The 27813-nt window shown below is 45.7% G+C and overlaps 2 protein-coding genes across 3 annotated transcripts in view; both read right to left on the reverse strand.

Moving 5' to 3' along the window:
• The window catches only part of LOC118380847 (MOB kinase activator 3B), a 63324-nt gene extending 48927 nt beyond the window's left edge, over window positions 1-14397 (reverse strand). Inside the window, exon 1 of one of the 2 annotated variants that reach the window (XM_052524755.1) lies at window positions 14252-14397. Coding sequence is in view for 1 of the 2 variants with exons in the window: in XM_052524753.1 (XP_052380713.1) it covers window positions 13818-13842 (25 nt within the window). In the remaining variant the exon portion in view is untranslated. Of the gene's footprint in view, window positions 1-13817; window positions 13918-14251 lie in introns of those variants that run through there. The other variant, XM_052524753.1, reaches the window with a different exon arrangement.
• An 11243-nt stretch (window positions 14398-25640) lies between these two features.
• LOC118380900 (THAP domain-containing protein 1) lies at window positions 25641-27813 on the reverse strand. The gene is made up of 3 exons (XM_035767865.2): window positions 27612-27813; window positions 26455-26650; window positions 25641-26204 (listed from the first exon to the last, which is right to left on the reverse strand). The coding sequence occupies exons 1-3, from the start codon at window positions 27680-27682 to the stop codon at window positions 25770-25772; spliced, it is 702 nt and encodes a 233-aa protein (XP_035623758.1). The 5' UTR covers window positions 27683-27813; the 3' UTR covers window positions 25641-25769.

The raw sequence follows: 27813 nt of genomic DNA on the forward strand, positions 1-27813 counted from the left end.
TGGAGGATCTGACAGAGCCTGAGACCCAGCCCTGAGAGGGTGGAGAGGAGGAACTGATAGAGCCTGAGACACCCCAGCCCTGAGAGGGTGGAGAGGAGGATCTGATAGAGCCTGAGACGCCCAGCCCTGAGAGGGTGGAGAGGAGGATCTGATAGAGCCTGAGACACCCAGCCCTGAGAGGGTGGAGAGGAGGATCTGATAGAGCCTGAGACACCCAGCCCTGAAAGGGTGGAGAGGAGGATCTGATAGAGTCTGAGACACCCAGCCCTGAGAGGGTGGAGAGGAGGATCTGATAGAGCCTGAGACGCCCAGCCCTGAGAGGGTGGAGAGGAGGATCTGATAGAGACTGAGACACCCAGTCCTGAGAGGGTGGAGAAGAGGACCTGATAGAGCCTGAGACACCCAGCCCTGAGAGGGTGGAGAGGAGGACCTGATAGAGCCTGAGACACCCAGCCCTGAGAGGGTGGAGAGGGGGATCTGATAGAGACTGAGACACCCAGTCCTGAGAGGGTGGAGAAGAGGACCTGATAGAGCCTGAGACACCGAGCCCTGAGAGGGTGGAGAGGAGGATCTGATAGAGACTGAGACACCCAGTCCTGAGAGGGTGGAGAGGAGGCAGAGCCTGAGTCACCCAGCCCTGAGAGGGCGGAGAGGAGGATCTGATAGAGCCTGAGTCACCCAGCCCTGAGAGGGTGGAGAGGAGGATCTGATAGAGCCTGAGTCACCCAGCCCTGAGAGGGTGGAGAGGAGGATCTGATAGAGCCTGAGACGCCCAGCCCTGAGAGGGTGGAGAGGAGGATCTGATAGAGCCTGAGACACCCAGCCCTGAGAGGGTGGAGAGGAGGATCTGATAGAGTCTGAGACACCCAGCCCTGAGAGGGTGGAGAGGAGGATCTGATGGTTCTGTGTCGAAAGTGAGCAGATAGATCGAGGAGGATGAGAACAGAGGAGAGAGAGAGTCAGCTTTGGCAGAGAGATGAAGAGCAGTCTCGGTTGAGTGACCCGTCTTGAAGCCTGACTGGTTAGGGTCAAGAAGACCATTCTGAGAGAGATAGAGAGAGAGTTGATCAGACCCAGCACATTCAAGTGTATTGGAAAGAAAAGAATGAAGGGATACAGGACTAAAGTTTTTGACGTCAGAGGAGTCGAGTGCTGGTTTCTTGAGGATGGGAGCGACTCTGCCATTTTGAGGTCAGAGGGGACGCAGCAAATAGTTAGGGATGAGTTGATGAGGGAAGTGAGGAATGGCAGAAGGTCTCCAGAGATGCTCTGGAGAAGGGAGGAGGGCAATGGCTATAAAGAGAAGTCAAAAGGTTTTTGAAGAGAAGCTATAAACATTCCAGGACAATGCCTGTTGGGGCCCCCCAACACTCCACCAAAAGGGTTATTCGGCTGTCCCCATTGGAGAACCCTTTTTGGTTACAGGTAAAACCTTTTTTGGTTCCAGGTAGAACCCTTTTGGTTCCAGGTAAAACCTTTTTTGGTTCCAGGTAGAACCCTTTTTGGTTACAGGTAGAACCCTTTTGGTTCCAGATAGAACCCTTTTTGGTTACAGGTAGAACCCTTTTGGTTCCAGGTAGAACCCTTTTTGGTTACAGGTAGAACCCCTTTGGTTACAGGTAGAACCCCTTTGGTTACAGGTAGAACCCTTTTGGTTTCAGGTAAAACCTTTTTTGGTTTCAGGTAGAACCATTTTGGTTCCAGGTAGAACCCTTTTGGTTCCAGGTAGAACCCTTTTGGTTCCAGGTAGAACCCTTTTGGTTTCAGGTAGAACCATTTTGGGTTCCATGTAGAGCCCTCTGGGGAAAGAGTTATACATGGTACCCAAAACAGTTATACTTGGAACCAAAAGGGTTCTAGCTGGAACCAACAAGGATTTTTCAAAGGGGACTATGGGGACAGTCAAAGATCCCTTTTAGGTTCCAGATTGCACCTTTTTTCTCAGAGTGTAGCAGTGGCCTGCTGGTCGGGAGGGACAGCTCTGTGTTTGAATGAGACAGGTCTGTTTGAGGTACTCAAGATGGGATCGAGAGCAACATAAAGCCATGTCATCCTCCTCAACCAGAGTTGGATGACTGACTTTCAGATAAGCAACACCCTCATTCACTCTTAACCACAATGTATCCCACCCTCACTCAACATCAGGCACGTCAACAACATCTATCCCACCCTCACTCAACATCAGGCACGTCAACAACATCTATCCCACCCTCACTCAACATCAGGCACGTCAACAACATCTATCCCACCCTCACTCAACATCAGGCACGTCAACAACATCTATCCCACCCTCACTCAACATCAGGCATGTCAACAACATCTATCCCACCCTCACTCAACATCAGGCACGTCAACAACATCTACCCCACCCTCACTCAACATCAGGCACGTCAACATCTACCCCACCCTCACTCAACATCAGGCATGTCAACATCTACCCCACCCTCACTCAACATCAGGCACGTCAACAACATCTATCCCACCCTCACTCAACATCAGGCATGTCAACAACATCTATCCCACCCTCACTCAACATCAGGCACGTCAACATCTATCCCACCCTCACTCAACATCAGGCACGTCAACATCTATCCCACCCTCACTCAACATCAGGCACGTCAACAACATCTACCCCACCCTCACTCAACATCAGGCATGTCAACATCTATCCCACCCTCACTCAACATCAGGCATGTCAACAACATCTATCCCACCCTCACTCAACATCAGGCATGTCAACAACATCTATCCCACCCTCACTCAACATCAGGCACGTCAACAACATCTATCCCACCCTCACTCAACATCAGGCACGTCAACATCTATCCCACCCTCACTCAACATCAGGCACGTCAACAACATCTATCCCACCCTCACTCAACATCAGGCATGTCAACAACATCTATCCCACCCTCACTCAACATCAGGCACGTCAACAACATCTATCCCACCCTCACTCAACATCAGGCACGTCAACATCTATCCCACCCTCACTCAACATCAGGCACGTCAACAACATCTATCCCACCCTCACTCAACATCAGGCATGTCAACATCTATCCCACCCTCACTCAACATCAGGCACGTCAACAACATCTATCCCACCCTCACTCAACATCAGGCACGTCAACATCTATCCCACCCTCACTCAACATCAGGCACGTCAACATCTATCCCACCCTCACTCAACATCAGGCATGTCAACAACATCTATCCCACCCTCACTCAACATCAGGCACGTCAACATCTATCCCACCCTCACTCAACATCAGGCACGTCAACATCTATCCCACCCTCACTCAACATCAGGCACGTCAACAACATCTATCCCACCCTCACTCAACATCAGGCACGTCAACAACATCTATCCCACCCTCACTCAACATCAGGCATGTCAACATCTATCCCACCCTCACTCAACATCAGGCATGTCAACAACATCTATCCCACCCTCACTCAACATCAGGCACGTCAACAACATCTATCCCACCCTCACTCAACATCAGGCATGTCAACATCTATCCCACCCTCACTCAACATCAGGCACGTCAACATCTATCCCACCCTCACTCAACATCAGGCATGTCAACAACATCTATCCCACCCTCACTCAACATCAGGCATGTCAACAACATCTATCCCACCCTCACTCAACATCAGGCACGTCAACAACATCTATCCCACCCTCACTCAACATCAGGCATGTCAACAACATCTATCCCACCCTCACTCAACATCAGGCACGTCAACATCTATCCCACCCTCACTCAACATCAGGCATGTCAACAACATCTATCCCACCCTCACTCAACATCAGGCATGTCAACAACATCTATCCCTCCCTCACTCAACATCAGGCACGTCAACAACATCTATCCCACCCTCACTCAACATCAGGCATGTCAACAACATCTATCCCACCCTCACTCAACATCAGGCACGTCAACATCTATCCCACCCTCACTCAACATCAGGCACGTCAACAACATCTATCCCACCCTCACTCAACATCAGGCATGTCAACAACATCTATCCCACCCTCACTCAACATCAGGCACGTCAACAACATCTATCCCACCCTCACTCAACATCAGGCACGTCAACAGCATCTATCCCACCTCACTCAACATCAGGCATGTCAACATCTATCCCACCTCACTCAACATCAGGCATGTCAACATCTATCCAACCCTCACTCAACATCAGGCACGTCAACAACATCTATCCCACCCTCACTCAACATCAGGCACGTCAACATCTACCCCACCCTCACTCAACATCAGGCATGTCAACAACATCTATCCCACCCTCACTCAACATCAGGCACGTCAACAACATCTATCCCACCCTCACTCAACATCAGGCATGTCAACATCTATCCCACCCTCACTCAACATCAGGCACGTCAACAACATCTATCCCACCCTCACTCAACATCAGGCACGTCAACAACATCTATCCCACCCTCACTCAACATCAGGCACGTCAACAACATCTATCCCACCCTCACTCAACATCAGGCACGTCAACAACATCTATCCCACCCTCACTCAACATCAGGCAAGTCAACATCATCTATCCCACCCTCACTCAACATCAGGCATGTCAACATCTATCCCACCCTCACTCAACATCAGGCACGTCAACAACATCTATCCCACCCTCACTCAACATCAGGCATGTCAACAACATCTATCCCACCCTCACTCAACATCAGGCACGTCAACAACATCTATCCCACCCTCACTCAACATCAGGCATGTCAACATCTATCCCACCCTCACTCAACATCAGGCACGTCAACATCTATCCCACCCTCACTCAACATCAGGCATGTCAACAACATCTATCCCACCCTCACTCAACATCAGGCATGTCAACAACATCTATCCCACCCTCACTCAACATCAGGCACGTCAACAACATCTATCCCACCCTCACTCAACATCAGGCATGTCAACATCTATCCCACCCTCACTCAACATCAGGCACGTCAACAACATCTATCCCACCCTCACTCAACATCAGGCACGTCAACATCTATCCCACCCTCACTCAACATCAGGCATGTCAACATCTATCCCACCCTCACTCAACATCAGGCACGTCAACATCTATCCCACCCTCACTCAACATCAGGCATGTCAACATCTATCCCACCCTCACTCAACATCAGGCACGTCAACATCTATCCCACCCTCACTCAACATCAGGCATGTCAACATCTATCCCACCCTCACTCAACATCAGGCACGTCAACAACATCTATCCCACCCTCACTCAACATCAGGCATGTCAACATCTATCCCACCCTCACTCAACATCAGGCACGTCAACATCTATCCCACCCTCACTCAACATCAGGCACGTCAACAACATCTATCCCACCCTCACTCAACATCAGGCATGTCAACAACATCTATCCCACCCTCACTCAACATCAGGCATGTCAACAACATCTATCCCACCCTCACTCAACATCAGGCACGTCAACATCTATCCCACCCTCACTCAACATCAGGCATGTCAACAACATCTATCCCACCCTCACTCAACATCAGGCACGTCAACATCTATCCCACCCTCACTCAACATCAGGCACGTCAACATCTATCCCACCCTCACTCAACATCAGGCACGTCAACATCTATCCCACCCTCACTCAACATCAGGCATGTCAACATCTATCCCACCCTCACTCAACATCAGGCACGTCAACAACATCTATCCCACCCTCACTCAACATCAGGCATGTCAACATCTATCCCACCCTCACTCAACATCAGGCACGTCAACAACATCTATCCCACCCTCACTCAACATCAGGCATGTCAACAACATCTATCCCACCCTCACTCAACATCAGGCATGTCAACAACATCTATCCCACCCTCACTCAACATCAGGCACGTCAACAACATCTATCCCACCCTCACTCAACATCAGGCACGTCAACAACATCTATCCCACCCTCACTCAACATCAGGCACGTCAACATCTATCCCACCCTCACTCAACATCAGGCACGTCAACATCTATCCCACCCTCACTCAACATCAGGCATGTCAACAACATCTATCCCACCCTCACTCAACATCAGGCACGTCAACATCTATCCCACCCTCACTCAACATCAGGCATGTCAACAACATCTATCCCACCCTCACTCAACATCAGGCACGTCAACATCTATCCCACCCTCACTCAACATCAGGCACGTCAACATCTATCCCACCCTCACTCAACATCAGGCACGTCAACATCTACCCCACCCTCACTCAACATCAGGCACGTCAACAACATCTATCCCACCCTCACTCAACATCAGGCACGTCAACAACATCTATCCCACCCTCACTCAACATCAGGCATGTCAACAACATCTATCCCACCCTCACTCAACATCAGGCATGTCAACAACATCTATCCCACCCTCACTCAACATCAGGCATGTCAACAACATCTATCCCACCCTCACTCAACATCAGGCATGTCAACATCTATCCCACCCTCACTCAACATCAGGCACGTCAACATCTATCCCACCCTCACTCAACATCAGGCATGTCAACAACATCTATCCCACCCTCACTCAACATCAGGCATGTCAACAACATCTATCCCACCCTCACTCAACATCAGGCATGTCAACATCTATCCCACCCTCACTCAACATCAGGCACGTCAACATCTATCCCACCCTCACTCAACATCAGGCATGTCAACATCTATCCCACCCTCACTCAACATCAGGCATGTCAACAACATCTATCCCACCCTCACTCAACATCAGGCACGTCAACATCTATCCCACCCTCACTCAACATCAGGCATGTCAACATCTATCCCACCCTCACTCAACATCAGGCATGTCAACATCTATCCCACCCTCACTCAACATCAGGCATGTCAACAACATCTACCCCACCCTCACTCAACATCAGGCACGTCAACAACATCTACCCCACCCTCACTCAACATCAGGCACGTCAACATCTATCCCACCCTCACTCAACATCAGGCATGTCAACATCTATCCCACCCTCACTCAACATCAGGCATGTCAACAACATCTATCCCACCCTCACTCAACATCAGGCATGTCAACAACATCTATCCCACCCTCACTCAACATCAGGCATGTCAACAACATCTATCCCACCCTCACTCAACATCAGGCATGTCAACAACATCTATCCCACCCTCACTCAACATCAGGCATGTCAACAACATCTATCCCACCCTCACTCAACATCAGGCACGTCAACAACATCTATCCCACCCTCACTCAACATCAGGCACGTCAACATCATCTATCCCACCCTCACTCAACATCAGGCATGTCAACAACATCTATCCCACCCTCACTCAACATCAGGCATGTCAACATCTATCCCACCCTCACTCAACATCAGGCATGTCAACAACATCTATCCCACCCTCACTCAACATCAGGCATGTCAACATCTATCCCACCCTCACTCAACATCAGGCACGTCAACATCTATCCCACCCTCACTCAACATCAGGCATGTCAACAACATCTATCCCACCCTCACTCAACATCAGGCACGTCAACAACATCTATCCCACCCTCATTCAACATCAGGCACGTCAACAACATCTATCCCACCCTCACTCAACATCAGGCATGTCAACATCTATCCCACCCTCACTCAACATCAGGCACGTCAACATCATCTATCCCACCCTCACTCAACATCAGGCACGTCAACATCTATCCCACCCTCACTCAACATCAGGCACGTCAACATCATCTATCCCACCCTCACTCAACATCAGGCACGTCAACATCTATCCCACCCTCACTCAACATCAGGCATGTCAACATCTATCCCACCCTCACTCAACATCAGGCACGTCAACAACATCTATCCCACCCTCACTCAACATCAGGCACGTCAACAACATCTATCCCACCCTCACTCAACATCAGGCATGTCAACATCTATCCCACCCTCACTCAACATCAGGCATGTCAACAACATCTATCCCACCCTCACTCAACATCAGGCATGTCAACAACATCTATCCCACCCTCACTCAACATCAGGCATGTCAACAACATCTATCCCACCCTCACTCAACATCAGGCACGTCAACATCTATCCCACCCTCACTCAACATCAGGCACGTCAACAGCATCTATCCCACCCTCACTCAACATCAGGCACGTCAACAACATCTATCCCACCCTCACTCAACATCAGGCACGTCAACATCTATCCCACCCTCACTCAACATCAGGCAAGTCAACAACATCTATCCCACCCTCACTCAACATCAGGCACGTCAACAACATCTACCCCACCCTCACTCAACATCAGGCATGTCAACAACATCTATCCCACCCTCACTCAACATCAGGCACGTCAACATCTATCCCACCCTCACTCAACATCAGGCACGTCAACATTATCCCACCCTCACTCAACATCAGGCACGTCAACATCTATCCCACCCTCACTCAACATCAGGCATGTCAACAACATCTATCCCTCCCTCACTCAACATCAGGCACGTCAACAACATCTATCCCACCCTCACTCAACATCAGGCACGTCAACAACATCTATCCCACCCTCACTCAACATCAGGCACGTCAACAACATCTATCCCTCCCTCATTCAACATCAGGCACGTCAACATCTATCCCACCCTCACTCAACATCAGGCACGTCAACAACATCTATCCCACCCTCACTCAACATCAGGCACGTCAACAACATCTATCCCACCCTCACTCAACATCAGGCATGTCAACAACATCTATCCCTCCCTCACTCAACATCAGGCACGTCAACAACATCTATCCCACCCTCACTCAACATCAGGCATGTCAACAACATCTACCCCACCCTCACTCAACATCAGGCATGTCAACAACATCTATCCCACCCTCACTCAACATCAGGCACGTCAACATCTATCCCACCCTCACTCAACATCAGGCATGTCAACATCTATCCCACCCTCACTCAACATCAGGCATGTCAACATCTATCCCACCCTCACTCAACATCAGGCATGTCAACAACATCTATCCCACCCTCACTCAACATCAGGCACGTCAACATCTATCCCACCCTCACTCAACATCAGGCATGTCAACAACATCTATCCCACCCTCACTCAACATCAGGCACGTCAACAACATCTATCCCACCCTCACTCAACATCAGGCATGTCAACAACATCTACCCCACCCTCACTCAACATCAGGCACGTCAACATCTATCCCACCCTCACTCAACATCAGGCACGTCAACAACATCTATCCCACCCTCACTCAACATCAGGCACGTCAACATCATCTATCCCACCCTCACTCAACATCAGGCACGTCAACATCTATCCCACCCTCACTCAACATCAGGCATGTCAACATCTATCCCACCCTCACTCAACATCAGGCATGTCAACAACATCTATCCCACCCTCACTCAACATCAGGCACGTCAACAACATCTATCCCACCCTCACTCAACATCAGGCACGTCAACATCTATCCCACCCTCACTCAACATCAGGCACGTCAACAACATCTATCCCACCCTCACTCAACATCAGGCACGTCAACATCTACCCCACCCTCACTCAACATCAGGCACGTCAACAACATCTACCCCACCCTCACTCAACATCAGGCACGTCAACAACATCTATCCCACCCTCACTCAACATCAGGCATGTCAACAACATCTATCCCACCCTCACTCAACATCAGGCACGTCAACAACATCTATCCCACCCTCACTCAACATCAGGCATGTCAACAACATCTATCCCACCCTCACTCAACATCAGGCACGTCAACAACATCTATCCCACCCTCACTCAACATCAGGCACGTCAACAACATCTATCCCACCCTCACTCAACATCAGGCACGTCAACAACATCTATCCCACCCTCACTCAACATCAGGCACGTCAACATCTATCCCACCCTCACTCAACATCAGGCATGTCAACATCTATCCCACCCTCACTCAACATCAGGCACGTCAACAACATCTATCCCACCCTCACTCAACATCAGGCACGTCAACAACATCTATCCCACCCTCACTCAACATCAGGCACGTCAACATCTATCCCACCCTCACTCAACATCAGGCACGTCAACAACATCTATCCCACCCTCACTCAACATCAGGCATGTCAACATCTATCCCACCCTCACTCAACATCAGGCACGTCAACAACATCTATCCCACCCTCACTCAACATCAGGCACGTCAACATCATCTATCCAACAACGTTTTTCAAAAGGAAAGTAAAGCTGAAGAGTTACACTTTTATCGGTGCACAAAAATGACTATGGGTTGAATGATATGTTGTCCCTCTCTGTGCTGTTGTTGAGATGGGTTGAGTGATGGTTGCTGTGGTGCCCAAGGTTAGCCACAGTTCCCCCCTATACTACAGTATATGCCATGGACCAGAATATTGTCCAGCTGTGTCAGATGACAGTGTGTCTTTAATGCTTTACAGAGCTTAAGGCTTTTGTCTACATATCCAGATGTCACTCCTAAAAGCTGGATGTAGGACCATTAAATCTTCCTGTCACAATAAAGCATTAAAACCTACTCTGTCCCTGTCATACATATCTTTTATATGAGCAGAGCGGAGAGCAGCGTTAAAAGTGTGAGTCAAAACTCATCGAGCCACGTGCTTCCTCAAAAACAACTGACTGTACCATGCATCAAGCTCTGCCACGGTACCCAGGGGAGGACTTCTAGAGCATGTAGTTAGTTCGAAAAGGGGAATACAAGGTCAAAGTGTGTTGCAAAGTAGGTTAACTGCTCTACTGTGTCCTTGTCATTATTGACTCATAGAGGTGTTATAGCACCCATTATGACTCATAGAGGTGTTATAGCACCCATTATGACTCATAGCAATGTTATAGCACCCATTATGACTCATAGAGGTGTTATAGCACCCATTATGACTCATAGAGGTGTTATAGCACCCATTATGACTCATAGCAATGTTATAGCACCCATTATGACTCATAGAGGTGTTATAGCACCCATTATGACTCATAGAGGTGTTATAACACCCATTATGACTCATAGAGGTGTTATAGCACCCATTATGACTCATAGAGGTGTTATAGCACCCATTATGACTCATAGAGGTGTTATAGCACCCATTATGACTCATAGAGGTGTTATAGCACCCATTATGACTCATAGAGGTGTTATAGCACCCATTATGACTCATAGAGGTGTTATAGCACCCATTATGACTCATAGAGGTGTTATAGCACCCATTATGACTCATAGAGGTGTTATCGCGCCCATTATGACTCATAGAGGTGTTATCGCACCCATTATGACGCATAGCAATGTTATCGCACCCATTATGACGCATAGCAATGTTATAGCACCCATTATGACTCAGATGTGTTATAGCACCCATTATGACTCATAGAGGTGTTATAGCACCCATTATGACTCATAGAGGTGTTATAGCACCCATTATGACTCATAGAGGTGTTATAGCACCCATTATGACTCATAGAGGTGTTATAGCACCCATTATGACTCATAGATGTGTTATAGCACCCATTATGACTCATAGAGGTGTTATAGCACCCATTATGACTCATAGAGGTGTTATAGCACCCATTATGACTCATAGATGTGTTATAGCACCCATTATGACTCATAGAGGTGTTATAGCACCCATTATGACTCATAGATGTGTTATAGCACCCATTATGACTCATAGAGGTGTTATAGCACCCATTATGACTCATAGAGGTGTTATAGCACCCATTATGACTCATAGCAATGTTATAGCACCCATTATGACTCATAGAGGTGTTATAGCACCCATTAGGACTCAGAGGTGTTATAGCACCCATTATGACTCAGAGGTGTTATAGCACCCATTATGACTCATAGAGGTGTTATAGCACCCATTAGGACTCAGAGGTGTTATAGCACCCATTATGACTCATAGAGGTGTTATAGCACCCATTATGACTCATAGGTGTCTGATTAACTGCCTTGTTCAGGGGGCAGAACAGCAGATTTGTACCTTGTCAGCTCGGGGGTTTGATCTTGCAACCTTTCGGGGTTTTACTGGCCCAACACTCTAACCACTAGGCTTACGCCCCTCTGCGCTTGGCACTTCTGAAACCAATCCGTTCTCACACATTCCTTTCCCCTGAGACCTTCAACACACAACGTATTATAAACAAATCACTGTTGAAGTGGAATACAAGGTAGGTCTAGTCACTGTAGTGACCAGGTTTTGTCTCACTTTGGCATGTATACACCTTTGCACATTATCAGTAAGTTACTCTCTGAACTGCAGGTACTTTCAGATAGTGGTGTTTTTTCAGGGGAGGAGAGTCTAGGTGTTTTCCATGTCTGATCTGAAAAAAATGCAACAGAAGGGAATTTTCCAGTCCTGTGTCGTTGAATATGTGGCTAAAATGAAAGAACATAGGTACCCAGTGTGCCAATGCAACACGTGAAAGGCAGGAAACGGCAGAGAAGAGAGAATAGCCTGCCGAATGTGAGTGATCTGTCAGACACTGATGCCCGTTCTTCATGCCCCATAGGGCATCAGTTAGGGAGGAGAACGACGGCATCCTTTCACTCATATGCTGCACGCAGCAGTCAGGAGCACGTTAGGAGCACAAACGTGAGCACGTTAGGAGCACGCTAGGACAGGAGTAGCCCGCTGAAAAACAGCTGATCGCGGAGGAGTATGCTCCAGTGACAATTCCACATGGACAGTTTCAGTTTTTTTTCCGTTTCAGATTGAAAGAGAAAGTGTTATAATGAGAGTCACGGTACATAACAGGAGTTTGAAACGGTAAAGCAACAATGACAGCAGGCTGAGAGCAACATGAGTTAGTCAGCAGCTTTATACACGTCAGGGGGGGCACACAGTAGAGAGGAAGGTACAACCGTACACTGACTGATATGTCCAGCCGTAAGAGTAGTAAACTCTACCAACGGGAGGGGACTATACATGGATCCCTCCATCCCTAACTAACCCACGAGCTACTTCTTAGGCACGAGCGAACAAAACAGGGAAACAATTCTAATTCTTAATTCAAACTATAAATTGGTCAACTGTATAAATTGGTCAATGAGAGCACTGAGCATGTAGCCTGGTTTAAACTGTGCATGTAGGAAGGCAGGCTGTGTGAATCATTCCATCCCTCTTTCTACCCGTAGTCAGTCATTTATTGTTTTCATCCATTGTCATTATACTCCATGTGCTCAATAGTCTGAATTAGTGGTCCTTTGTGACCAGTAGGCTACTACCATTATTGTACATCGACGCAATTAAACCTGTACGCACTGAAACATTTTACTTTATTTCAGAGTAGGTTGAACATTCATTTGAAGAAATAAAAAAGGCACTGTGTATTAATTTCAACAGAACAGAGTCAACACAGGCTTGAATAAAGAGGCTACTAGAAAAGTACAGTTGTTCAAATCCATAGGGTAATATTATTATCAGATTTAGGCACTGTTCTTTCTCGAGATTGGACACTCCCGAAAATGAGAAGGGAAAAATATTTAGGCTACTGAAAGTCGAGGAGAATGCATAATGAAATGTAACACATTTATCCTACTCAAATCGTGAACAGCTACGTTGAAACGTTGTAACATCAAAGGGCAGAAACTTTGGTTGAAACAAGCAACGCAACAAAGTAACGTTATAACTTGGATGACCAGAGTACAACTGCATTCATTCAATACCCTTTAAAGTGCTATTTAAAAACATAAAACATGCTTTATATATTTTTGCGCGTATCGTCCTTACCTGAACATTTGCTAAATCCAACCATATGCTCTCCGGCCGTGGTTCGACTACAGTTCCCAACACACAAATGTATCCCGCTCGTGCTTCCCACAGCCAGGGAGGAAAACCCGTGTGGAATAAGACGAACCAATAGCAACGCTATGAGGAGGAGCGCGTGAGGGCCACTGGCTACAAACCCAGGTTGCGTTTACAATAAGTGAGGAAAGCCAAAGGTTACTTGTTTACATTTATAAGTTGAATCGCAATATCGGCTGTTAGAAAAAAAAAAGTGAATTTATTACATCTTAACAACCACGGGATGAAAAAAGGGTCTTGTTACAAACTCATTTACATGTCCTACTGTACTTGTGTTTTAACAACAGTGCCATCTCGTGCTGAAACTAGAGAAACACTATTTTACAAAGTCATCTGGTGATGTAAAAAAAAATAATTACCTGCACAATATCAGCATGCGTTATATTCTGTGATTACTTGACATTGGGCACCTCCAGGGCATTGAAACGTTTTCGATCTCCGACCTGTAGTGATTGGAGGTGCAGAATAGGCTCTTTTTTCCCCCGGTTGCTTCTACATTTTTATTTTGACATTTTTTGGAAGTACATGCCGGCTTTAATGGGAGGAAATTAAGATAGTTGCTCAGCGAAACTCTCTCTATATATTTTGTGAGTAACAAACTTGTTTTGACATTGTAACGCTTGCAGAGCTGGCTAATGGGAGTTTTAATCTGAGCTTCCTGGGCGTTTCTTTCCCCCAACGCTGTTACGCCAAAACCACGCCCCTTTATTCAGAGGCGCGTTCTACTACGCTCCCATTGGCTAGCTAGTGATGTCTCACTCACAGGCGATCAGCGCAGAGACAGTGACCTTCCAAGATCAGGATGGAAAATGTCATTTAACAATTAGCTGTGCCTGACGTAATGAAGCCCTATTATTATCATGTTTGGTATCATTTGCCCATGAGTTTCAATGAGTTGTTAAAATGTGAGGACTCTGCTGAATTCCCTCCATTAAAGGTCAGCTAAGTGAACCTAGGCTACTAAATAACGTTACTAGCTCGGTATTTGAAGTTGTTATATTATCATTTGTAGTATATCTTATCAGGTAAAAGCATGTGCTTATTATTCATAATTTCTTAAATATTTCTTAGCTAATCATTCGGTCATATACGCTATGCTACAGCCATTGAATCTGTCTTTGAGCGTTAAAGGGACGGTAATGGCTAGCTCTCTCTACGATATTATGTTATTATATTTTTCAATCTTGAAATTTCAAGGGCAACTGCTATTAATCAGTGACTGAAATTTCGCGCTACATGATATTCACTTCCGGACTTGGAGAGCGCTCAAAGCGTGGCGTGGTTTTGGCTTAACTGTGTTGGGAAAAAGAGACCGGGGCGTTAGAGGAGTGTCACGAGTCTGACCGAGGGTGGCTTCCCTTCCGGGCGGGTGGCGCTCAGCGGTCGTCGTCACCGGCCTATTAGCTACCAATGATTGTCTTTCCTCCCCCTCCTTGTATGTTTATTGGTAGCACCTGTTTATGTATGATTAGTTTGTCTTTATTAGACAGCCGGCCCGCCTGGTTGTTGTGCGGGATTATTTCAGTGTAACCTTCGGCTCTGTTGTAGAGGTACGTGTTAGTGCCTGGTCGTGATTTTTTTCCGTTGTACATTTTCATTCCCAGTGTTTGGGGCCGTTACTATTGTGAGCACCACAGGGTGCTGGTGCTATTGGTGCTATTAAAGACGCACAGCATTGCACTCTCTGTCTCCTGCGTTTGACTCCACACCCACGACACCCGGAGCATTACAAGGAGACACGTCATAATCATAGTCGAGATCTCTAAAGGCTTGTTTATGGTGCTTTCAAGAAAACTGGGAACTTGGGGGAGACGAGGTTGAATCATGCGTTCAGTGATCTTTAGGTGGGAAAGCCAGAGCTCTAGAAATAGAACAGAGTTGAACATTCAAAACACATTTTTCCCCTGTCGGAGCTCGTTCATTTCCGATTTCCTAGTTTTCTTGAACGTTCTGAGAATTCCCAGTTCCGAGTTATTTTGAACGTAGCATTATAATTGGTCTATCGACATGTCTGTAGACCAGGACTCTCCAACAACGTTCCCAGAGAGCTACCGACCGTCCTGTAGGTTTTCACTCCAACCCTAATCTAGAACACCTGATTCTAATGATTAGCTGGTTGATAAACTGAATCAGGTTAGTTACAACTGGGGTTTGTAGTATGATCTAAAATAAGGACGCGCGACAACGAGGTTCTAGCTCCAGCCTGTTTATTAACCTAACCCTCGCATGTCCTACATAGGTACGGATACCCCCAAGGGACATCCTACTACAGGGTTGATGCAAAACCCTACAGGAGGGTGGCGCTCCAGGAACAGGGTTGGAAAAATTCCCTAGAAAGGCAGGAACCTAGGAAGAAACCTAGAGAGGAACCAGGCTCTGAGGGGTGGCCAGTCCTCTTCTGGCTGTGCCGGGTGGAGATTATAAACCTAGAGAGGAACCAGGCTATGAGGGGTGGCCAGTCCTCTTCTGGCTGTACCAGGTAGAGAGGAACCAGGCTCTGAGGGGTGGAGATTATAAACGTAGAGAGGAACCAGGCTCTGAGGGGTGGCCAGTCCTCTTCTGGCTGTACCAGGTAGAGAGGAACCAGGCTATGAGGGGTGGAGATTATAAACCTAGAGAGGAACCAGGCTCTGAGGGCTGGTCAGTCCTCTTCTGGCTGTACCAGGTAGAGAGGAACCAGGCTCTGAGGGGTGGAGATTATAAACTTAGAGAGGAACCAGGCTCTGAGGGGTGGCCAGTCCTCTTCTGGCTGTGCCTGGTGGAGATTTTAGGAGTACAAGGCGATTAAAGCCTGATCGTTGCCCTTACAAAAAAGACAGCAGTTTTGAAACTGACTGTGATATTTTGGATGCAGTAATTGCAATAATTCCTGCACGCTAACTGCAGTTATACTTCAAAATTACTGCAGTTATACTTCAAAGTTACTGCAGTTATACTTCAAAATTACTGCAGTTATACTTCAAAATTACTGCAGTTATACTTCAAAATTACCGCAGTTATACTTCAAAATTACCTCAGTTATACTTCAAAATCACTGCAGTAAAACAAAACGGTTATTTTTGACACAGTATTTGTAGCATACTGCAGTTATACTGCACTCTGAATAATAACTTTTTTTTATATAAGGGTCTTCAAGTTGTTCAAACCTTCATAGATGACCAGCAGGGTCAAATAATAATCACAGTGGTTGTAGAGGGTTCAACAGGTCAGCACCTCAGGAGTAAACGTCAGTTAGCTTTTCATAGCCGAGCATTCAGAGGTCGAGACAACAGGTGCAGTAGAGGGAGAGACAAAGCAAGAGAGAGAGAGAGAGGGGGAGAGAGAGAAGGAGAGAGAGTCAAAAATAGCAGGTCTGGGACAAGCTAGCATGTCCGGTGAACAGGTCAGGGTTCCATAGCCGCTGGTAAACAGTTAAAACTGGAGCAGCAGCACGACCAGGTGGACTGGGGACGGCGACAGCGCATGAACCTGGTGCTCAGGTCCTCCGGGAGGGGAGAGAGAGAGAGCGATCTGAGAATTAGAGGGAGCATACTTAAGTTCACACAGGACATCAGATAAGACAGGAGAATTACACCAGATATAACAGACTGACCCTAGGCCCCCGGCATATAGACTATAGCAGCATATATACTGGAGACTGAAAGCACAGCCCCCACACCACTAGAGGATATCAACAGACCACCAACGTGCGCCGAATACAACAGGTGTGCAGAGGGTCCCTGGTTCGAGTAGCGAGTAGTGTTAGGTGAATAACAGACCTTAAATTGAAATGCTTACTTACAGGCTCTAACCAACAGTGCAAAAATGTGTTAGGTTGAACAACAGGTAAGTAAAGAGATAAAAACATTAAAAAATAACAGTAGCGAGGTTATATACAGACACCGGTTAGTCGGGCTGATTGAGGTAGTGTGTGTAACAGTATAGCTTCCGTCCCTCTCCTCACCCCTACCTGGACTCGAACCAGGGACCCCTGGTTGTATTGGAGAAGATTATATATATATATTTTTTGTATTTGGGTTTTTTATTTTATTTTATTGCAACAATAATAACAATATTACACATCAATACAGGGACATTCCTGTGAATACAATGAAACACACGTAATAATAGAACACCAGGTGACCCCCCCCTCTCAAAAAAAAAACATTCAGGACATCATTAATATGTGACAAGGCAATAAAGACATTAACAGACATTTAGAGACATGACTTCAAATAATTTTCCCAATTTTTTTACATTTCACAAGTTTGAGGGATTTATACAATTGTAACAGTTCAATAAAAAATAAAAAATCATATTTCACACGCACTTCACAGAGTAGGCGTTCCCTAACGGAAATATGCAAATACATGCTAGAATGCACCAATACGCTCTCGCTAACACGTGGTTGCTATGCCCACCTCCTGGCTGGTTCTGTCCAAGTATTTCCTCCCATTTGAAATAACAGACCGTGGTCTAACTTGGGTTAGTTATGAAAAATAATACTCTTTGGTTTAAATCTCTGCCACTATTGAAACGTCCATTGTCATGTGTAGGGGTTTAAAGGCACTTCATGGTCCATCTGCCGTCTGCCTTGGCCGTGCAGCATTAACGATGATATGGCCTCTGCAGAAGTCAGGGCATTTACACTTCCTGTCAGGGCATTCACACTTCCTGTCAGGGCATTCATACTTCCTGTCCTTCCCCGAGAAGCTCAGAGTTGTTTGTGAAGGAAGTGAGTTTGCGTTTATACAGGACCTCCCGCCCTCACCTACCGGTAAACCAATCAATATACGGAGCCCTCCGCATTGTTACAACATTGAGAGGTGCATAGCGATACAACGTGGAGCTCAAATCGTCCTCGGCCTCCGGAGGCTCCGCAATGCCTCCGACCATATGATCGGATCTGGCAAACATGGGTTCCTATCGGACTGCCACAGCAACCAGATCAACCTGAGACAAGATGCAAGAGTTCAACAATTCTCATACACTTTGGTTTAAAACATTTTTTTTCTGTAAACTCGCCATTACCTTGTAAATGAAGATGTTTTATTTCCCTGTAATAATGAATAAAACGTAGCTAAAGTTAAAAGACGTTGTCAGCTATGCTCTGGTCATTTCAACTGACTCGTCAGCTATCTAGCAACGAACCAAAACACGAACCATTTTCCATCCAGTTTTAATGTGAGTGAAGTCATAAAAAGAAACTAAAAACAACGAATCAAGACAGCTGTGATAGAAACAAGAAAGTTTCGGTTATAAATACCGACAGGTCATTTGTTCGTTCGACATGGTGGGATCTTTAATGTGTCGGTAAAATGAATGATACGAGAAATGGCGTTGGCATAACCATCATATCGAAGTAAATTTGGAGTCACGGTGATGAAGTGTGGTCTTCCCGCTACGACTCGGTAACCATGTAGTTTATATTATTATTTGATTTATTAGGCTACAGATTCAATCTATTATAAAGACCTTCACAGGGGTGGTGAAAGTGCACGGTGGTCTTGATTGCACCTTTCCAATAAAAATCAATGGTCTGTTTTATTCTGGTGACACGATGATCGATGCTTGACTGCCGTTTTAACAAGTAAACATATTCTCGTTTTTTATCCATAATCTCATGTAGACCCGCACTGTGTCTGTGAGCGGTTGGCTAGAGCGCCCACGCCAAGACCAGAATAGGCACATTTACTATTTAACGCAACAGTTTATTTTGACAAAACAATAGGCAGAGTTGAAAATGCGATGGAAACACATTTGAACCATATATTTTTATTCGGTATATGAACATTTAAGTGAAAAAGTATATTTTGTGTGCACTACGTCATCACGCACAGCTCTTTTTGTGTGCACTACGTCATCACGCACAGCTCTTTTTGTGTGTAACAAGTCAGTTTGGTGGAAACACCACTGGTGGGAAAATTAGCATATTCTCTTTTATGCACATTTTTGAATATTCGCTTGAAAATCTGTCGCCAATTGGGTGGAAATCTAGCTATTGTTTAGAAATGTTGCCTGGTTTGCCAGGTTGACATTTACTGAAGTACTTTTTAAATGGATGTGTTTATGGGTGTTAAAATAGAGAAAGTCGGCCATTTGGACCACCGGGCTGCTGACGTCATGCAGAGGCTGTCGTTTTGCGTATATACTTCTTCGTAAAGAAAACACAAGTTTGATATCAGACGACAACATAATGTTCATGACGTCACTACGACAATTATCTAGTGTCAATAAACAGACTGTAAATCAGCCTTTAAAATGTATTAAGGATTAGCACCTTTTTTTTTTCGCCTAAAATATCATACCCAAATCTAACTGCCTGTAGCTCAGGCCCTGAAGCAAGGATATGCATATTCTTGGTACCATTTGAAAGGAAACACTTTGAAGTTTGTGGAAATGTGAATTGATTGTAGGATAATATAACACAATAGATCTGGTAAAAGAAAATACAAATAAAAAAAACAAGTTATTTTTCTACCACCATCTTTGAAATGGTCCCAGAAAGGTCCCAGTTCCAGCCATCACTCTGGTTGTAATTCCGATGGTGTCCACAAGATGGCAGTGTATGTGCAAAGTTTACTTGACAGACAGATAACTTGAAGTATGAGCGAACCAGCTTTTCCAGTATTTGTAGCCATATTATTAGTTCAACATTTGCAAAAACAACCAGTTTTCATAACTCTGAATATTCATAGAATTTTTGTCCAAAAGGAAAAGGCATGCTGTCGCACAAGGTTAGCAGCTACATTTTATGACAGATACAGGGTTTCCGGACACTCCCGTAAAGCCCAGCTCATTGGCTATCTAGCTAGTCTTGTTTGACCCCGATTGGTGCTTATTTGACAAAGTTAAGAGTCATTCAAGTGAAGACCGCCCACGTCATCGGCGTGCCATGAAGGCGTCGCTCTCTGACCAAATATGGTGTCCTATAGGATATACTACATACAGCCCTAATGATATAGTGAAGTCTGGTTACGTTCTAGGATCTCTGATATGGTGTCCTATAGGATATACTACAGCTCTCTAATGATATAGTGAAGTCTGGTTACCTTCTAGGATCTCTGATATGGTGTCCTATAGGATATACTACACTCCTAATGATATAGTGAAGTCTGGTTACCTTCTAGGATCTCTGATATGGTGTCCTATAGGATATACTACACCCCTAATGATATAGTGAAGTCTGGTTACGTTCTAGGATCTCTGAGGAATAAATATGAATGTATTTTGACTGGTTGAAACAACGTTTAGGGTTAGAGTTTTACAGATTTCTTTCTTTGTAAATTGAACGAGTGGAAATACAAAATTGATCTTGCTATATGAACCTTTTTAGGATATGAAAAAGTATTTTATCTAACAAAACGACACTTCATGTTATCTCTGGGACCCTTTGGATGATAAATTAGAGCAAGATTTCAGAATGTAAGTTCACATTTCAATTTCAAAGGTGAATGTATCAAACCTATCGCTGTGAAAAAAGCATTTTGTTGTTAGGAGCTCTCCTCAACCTAATAGCACAGCATTTTGTTGTTAGCTCTCCTCAACCTAATAGCACGGCATTTTGTTGTTAGCTCTCCTCAACCTAATAGCACAGCATTTTGTTGTTAGCTCTCCTCAACCTAATAGCACAGCATTTTGTTGTTAGGAGCTCTCCTCAACCTAATAGCACAGCATTTTGTTGTTAGCTCTCCTCAACCTAATAGCACAGCATTTTGTTGTTAGCTCTCCTCAACCTAATAGCACAGCATTTTGTTGTTAGGAGCTCTCCTCAACCTAATAGCACAGCATTTTGTTGTTAGGAGCTCTCCTCAACCTAATAGCACAGCATTTTGTTGTTAGGAGCTCTGCTCAACCTAATAGCACAGCATTTTGTTGTTAGGAGCTCTGCTCAACCTAATAGCACAGCATTTTGTTGTTAGGAGCTCTGCTCAACCTAATAGCACAGCATTTTGTTGTTAGGAGCTCTGCTCAACCTAATAGCACAGCATTTTGTTGTTAGGAGCTCTGCTCAACCTAATAGCACAGCACTTTGTTGTTAGGAGCTCTGCTCAACCTAATAGCACGGCATTTTTTTTTGCAGTAAATTGAACAGTGCAGTTATATTAACAAGAATTTAAGCTTTCAGCCGATGTAACACACTTATATGTACCGACATTTGTTGTTACTCTAAAATCTGCATTGTGACACAAGGCGCTGCATGATTTACAACTGTCCCTGTCCCTAACAACCGACACGTATCCCTAACACACAGATACTGGGGCAATAACTGGGGATCACCTTTATCAAAAGTTGTACCAAGAAGAAAGCCAATCCACGATATGCAGCAACGGAGTCAACGGGATGCAGACATTCAACACATCTGCTGTAACAAAGTGGAGATGAGTCAAAGCCGATTAGACAAACTATTCTATCTCCTGTAACTGGCCCACAATGTGGTTATTTAAATCAGATTAGACAAACGATTCTATCTCCTGTAACTGGCCCACAACGTGGTTACTTAAATCAGATTAGACAAACGATTCTATCTCCTGTAACTGGCCCACAACGTGGTTATTTAAACCAGATTAGGCAAACGATTCTATCTCCTGTAACTGGCCCACAATGTGGTTATTTAAATCAGATTAGACAAACGATTCCATCTCCTGTAACTGGCCCACAATGTGGTTATTTAAATCAGATTAGGCAAACGATTCTATCTCCTGTAACTGGCCCACAATGTGGTTATTTAAATCAGATTAGACAAACGATTCCATCTCCTGTAACTGGCCCACAATGTGGTTATTTAAATCAGATTAGGCAAACGATTCTATCTCCTGTAACTGGCCCACAATGTGGTTATTTAAATCAGATTAGGCAAACGATTCCATCTCCTGTAACTGGCCCACAATGTGGTTATTTAAATCAGATTAGGCAAACGATTCTATCTCCTGTAACTGGCCCACAATGTGGTTATTTAAATCAGATTAGACAAACGATTCTATCTCCTGTAACTGGCCCACAACGTGGTTATTTAAATCAGATTAGGCAAACGATTCTATCTCCTGTAACTGGCCCACAATGTGGTTATTTAAATCAGATTAGGCAAACGATTCCATCTCCTGTAACTGGCCCACAATGTGGTTATTTAAATCAGATTAGACAAACGATTCTATCTCCTGTAACTGGCCCACAATGTGGTTATTTAAATCAGATTAGGCAAACGATTCTATCTCCTGTAACTGGCCCACAATGTGGTTATTTAAATCAGATTAGACAAACGATTCTATCTCCTGTAACTGGCCCACAATGTGGTTATTTAAATCAGATTAGACAAACTATTCTATCTCCTGTAACTGGCCCACAATGTGGTTATTTAAATCAGATTAGACAAACGATTCTATCTCCTGTAACTGGCCCACAATGTGGTTATTTAAACCAGATTAGGCAAACTATTCTATCTCCTGTAACTGGCCCACAATGTGGTTATTTAAATCAGATTAGGCAAACGATTCTATCTCCTGTAACTGGCCCACAATGTGGTTATTTAAATCAGATTAGGCAAACGATTCTATCTCCTGTAACTGGCCCACAATGTGGTTATTTAAATCAGATTAGGCAAACGATTCTATCTCCTGTAACTGGCCCACAATGTGGTTATTTAAATCAGATTAGACAAACGATTCCATCTCCTGTAACTGGCCCACAACGTGGTTATTTAAATCAGATTAGGCAAACGATTCTATCTCCTGTAACTGGCCCACAATGTGGTTATTTAAATCAGATTAGACAAACGATTCCATCTCCTGTAACTGGCCCACAATGTGAGGGGGGAGTTGCTCTAGACAGATCTTGGGTCAGTTTTGGATTTTCACCACTAATAGTTAAGGTTAGGAATGGATGAGGGGGAAGCTGATCCTAGATCTGTACCTAGGAGAAACTTCACCTTGAAACGCCATTCGGTGCATCCTACATGGGACCCTGTATCAGGGGTTGCTAGACGTTGAATTCATCAGGGACCCCCTCATAATAAATCACAACTTCTTCACGGTGCATTAAAAATAGCATCCCAAGCAGTTTTAACTATGACTTCTGCAATTCAAGACCCAACTAATCAAGTCTCGGGCTCTGGGAAATAACATTGTGTCGTTTTAAAAGTGAATCTCCTGCGACTCAACACACGTTGCCATAGGTCAGTGTTCCGTTTGCCGTTAAGTTTTAAAAAAACTGCATTTATCGTCAAAAAAACAACATTTTGGGGGAATATAAGAAGAATTGAGTTGAAAAGATGTTTCATTGGTGGATAACTGTGGATACAGACATCCATGCGAGCCTCCCAGGTCCATGCTGTGCTCAAGGGTTATTAAGAACAGAAATCCTACATGAATATTACATTTCACCCTCAAGGGATCCTGGGAAAAGTTGTCCAAAAATCTGTTGTTGCTCATGAAAACATTTTAATTGTATTTTTTATTGAAACATTTTTTGCTCTAATGCAAAAGTTGTTGCCCAGCAGCAACAATAGTTCAAAGTGACAGCTGACCAGTTGGGGTCACATGATTTCATATTACAGTAGAAGAGAAAGTCCCGGCCAATTACAAACCTCCCATTTTTTGTCCAAGAGTAGAGGCATAAATTGACTAACATCACTAAACAACGACATACAGTACACACAAGTGGTCCTCCCTCCAACACACTAAAATCAACCCTTCAAATAGAGTCATTGTACTTTGAGGGATTCTTCCCTTTAAGTTTACAGCCTGAAGAAGATGAAATAGAATATGCTACAAAAGACATTGTGTCGTTGGTTGTCTGTGACAAAAGTGGAAAACACACCCGACCGGCTTGCATTACAACGCTCCACACGGACACACAGGAAATCACCATCACTGACCCCTAGACGAGATATCACTGACCCCTAGACGAGATATCACTGACCCCTAGACGAGACATCACTGACCCCTAGACGAGACATCACTGACCCCTAGACGAGACATCACTGACCCCTAGACGAGATATCACTGACCCCTAGACGAGACATCACTGACCCCTAGACGAGATATCACTGACCCCTAGACGAGACATCACTGACCCCTAGACGAGATATCACTGACCCCTAGACGAGATATCACTGACCCCTAGACGAGACATCACTGACCCCTAGACGAGATATCACTGACCCCTAGACGAGATATCACTGACCCCTAGACGAGACATCACTGACCCCTAGACGAGACATCACTGACCCCTAGACGAGACATCACTGACCCCTAGACGAGACATCACTGACCCCTAGACGAGATATCACTGACCCCTAGACGAGACATCACTGACCCCTAGACGAGACATCACTGACCCCTAGACGAGACATCACTGACCCCTAGACGAGATATCACTGACCCCTAGACGAGATATCACTGACCCCTAGACGAGACATCACTGACCCCTAGACGAGACATCACTGACCCCTAGACGAGATATCACTGACCCCTAGACGAGACATCACTGACCCCTAGACGAGACATCACTGACCCCTAGACGAGATATCACTGACCCCTAGACGAGATATCACTGACCCCTAGACGAGATATCACTGACCCCTAGACGAGATATCACTGACCCCTAGACGAGACCTGTCTGGATACAGGACGGCAGTAGTTCTATAGGTCTCAGAAAGGTAGTAGAGACAGCTTAGCCATCCGCTACACCTCTATTGGGAGAGGTGATGTGAGAGTCCCCACACTGACCCTTTAAATAAAGCAGGGACTGATAAACCTGGGACAACCACGCCCCCAATACACTGAAGGCAGACCCAGAGAACCAGGGTCCGTAAGCCTGGTCTATTACAGCCTGGTCCCAGACCGGTTTGTGGTCTTGCCAACTCCACAGACTTGGCACCCAGGCTAGGTGTGTGAGGCTTCATGGACCCTCTACGGGCTCAATCCCTTTGAGCGCATCATAAAGCTGTTGGGGTAGAATTACATATCCCTCCCCTAGCGCCGGGTCCCTGTTCATCCTCTGGAACTCTCCGATAGCCTTAAACCTCTTCAACTGTCTCTCCTGCCTCCGACACTTCTGCTGTACGGTCTTTAACTTCTTCCTCAGCTTGTCCAGCTGTTCCTCCAGCTGCTCAATCCTCTTCTTCTGCTGGACAGTGTCCTCCACGGTGTAGTTGTGGTCGCAGGAGATGGACATGCTGTGGGGAAGGTTCTCTACCAGGGGTAAGGGGTCTACAGTGTGATGGGTCTCTGTCTGTATCTCCTGCTGAGTCTCCTCTGTGTCAGAGAGGGGGAGGGAGGGGAGGGTCAGAGAGAAGTCCATCTCTGGAGGTAACGGGTCCACCAAGGACTCTGCCTATGAAAAATAATAATTAAGTACAAATCTAAAAGAATTCCATGTTTGATAGTTTGGTATACATACCCCAGCCTGGTGCCAGATGTGTTCGGTCTTATCAACTCATTAGGTTGTTGTCATGCCAATTGTAACACCAGACACGATTAGGTGTGACAACAACCAAAGGCATTGGCAAGACTGTACAAACCAGATCTGAGACCAGGCTATAGGTTCCACAGGAAAATGATGCCTCCTTGTGTGTGCGTTTTACCTTGACTTGTAGTTTACTGAAACAGAATAGAGAAGGTACAGCATTCTCCTTCAGGACACGGTTGTTGCACTCTGGTTTGAAGCAGTCTTTAGTGAAATGCTGAGAGCAGATATTACTGTATCTGGTTGGTTTGAAATTGTTTCTCCTCATTGCCGCAACCCATTTCCCACAGACGTCTGGCCGTGCTAGAGGGAACCTGCAATACACCGACAAAAGTATTGTTACATTACAGTATCAAACACAAAACAAACTCGAAGGTTCACAAATACTGTTGTTACTGTGTTGGTAGTCCAGTAGCTAGTCACTGTTGCAGGAGCTAAGCTTAGCACCAACTACTGTTAGCCAACCATCGCTCCTCCAACTGGCTACATTGGTCAACCGCTGAATCTGCCGACTGTAAATAGCCTAAGTAGCCAACGTCTGCCAGTCTGACGCACGGTGCAGCGCAGCGCCAGTCTGACGCACGGTGCAGCGCAGCGCCAGTCTGACGCACGGTGCAGCGCAGCGCCAGTCTGACGCACGGTGCAGCGCAGCGCCAGTCTGACGCACGGTGCAGCGCAGCGCCAGTCTGACGCACGGTGCAGCGCAGCGCCAGTCTGACGCACGGTGCAGCGCAGCGCCAGTCTGACGCCCGGTGCAGCGCAGCGCCAGTCTGACGCCCGGTGGAACGCAGCGCAGCTCCAGTCTGACGCGCGGTGGAACGCAGCGCAGCTCCAGTCTGACGCGCGGTGGAACGCAGCGCAGCGCCAGTCTGACGCGCGGTGGAACGCAGCAAACGATAATTAACAAGATACCAGTGAGAGGCCACAAGAACATTGCAATCTACTACTTATAAGCAACACCAACACAGCCACGATGGGTAGCTAATTCCCACGCGTTTAACCCAACTACAACTAAGTCAACAGAAGCTAGATAGTTAGGTCATGAGTTGCCATACCTCCAAAATCACATCGTTGTCACGTTTCCCCTTTTTACGTGAAGCCTGGTTCGCGACTGGGCTAGGTCATGGGGAATCTTGCGATTGTCAACAACTGTGCAAAAGCTGTGATAACAGCTTGTCAACTGACTAGATAGTAAACAAGACGAGGCTAGACAGCTAGAGCATGCATGATCATTATCTGTAGAGTGACCGTGGTGATGTCGGGAGTTGAACTTACTTGTGAAATGAAATGTTTCTGTCTTTATGATATCTGTTTTTGCATCCGTAAGCTGAGCACGATTGGACCATCTCTACAATCGCGAGTTACTGGCAGATTTGACAGTTGTTGTCTTGTCCCTTTCCCTTGTCTTTCAATGCTTTATTTTGTCCTTTCTTGGCGAGGTCCTTTCCACTTTCCACAATGGCCGAAATGGCTTCAA

The sequence above is a fragment of the Oncorhynchus keta genome, chromosome 9 (genome assembly GCF_023373465.1).
Source record: "Oncorhynchus keta strain PuntledgeMale-10-30-2019 chromosome 9, Oket_V2, whole genome shotgun sequence".
NCBI lineage: Eukaryota > Metazoa > Chordata > Actinopteri > Salmoniformes > Salmonidae > Oncorhynchus > Oncorhynchus keta.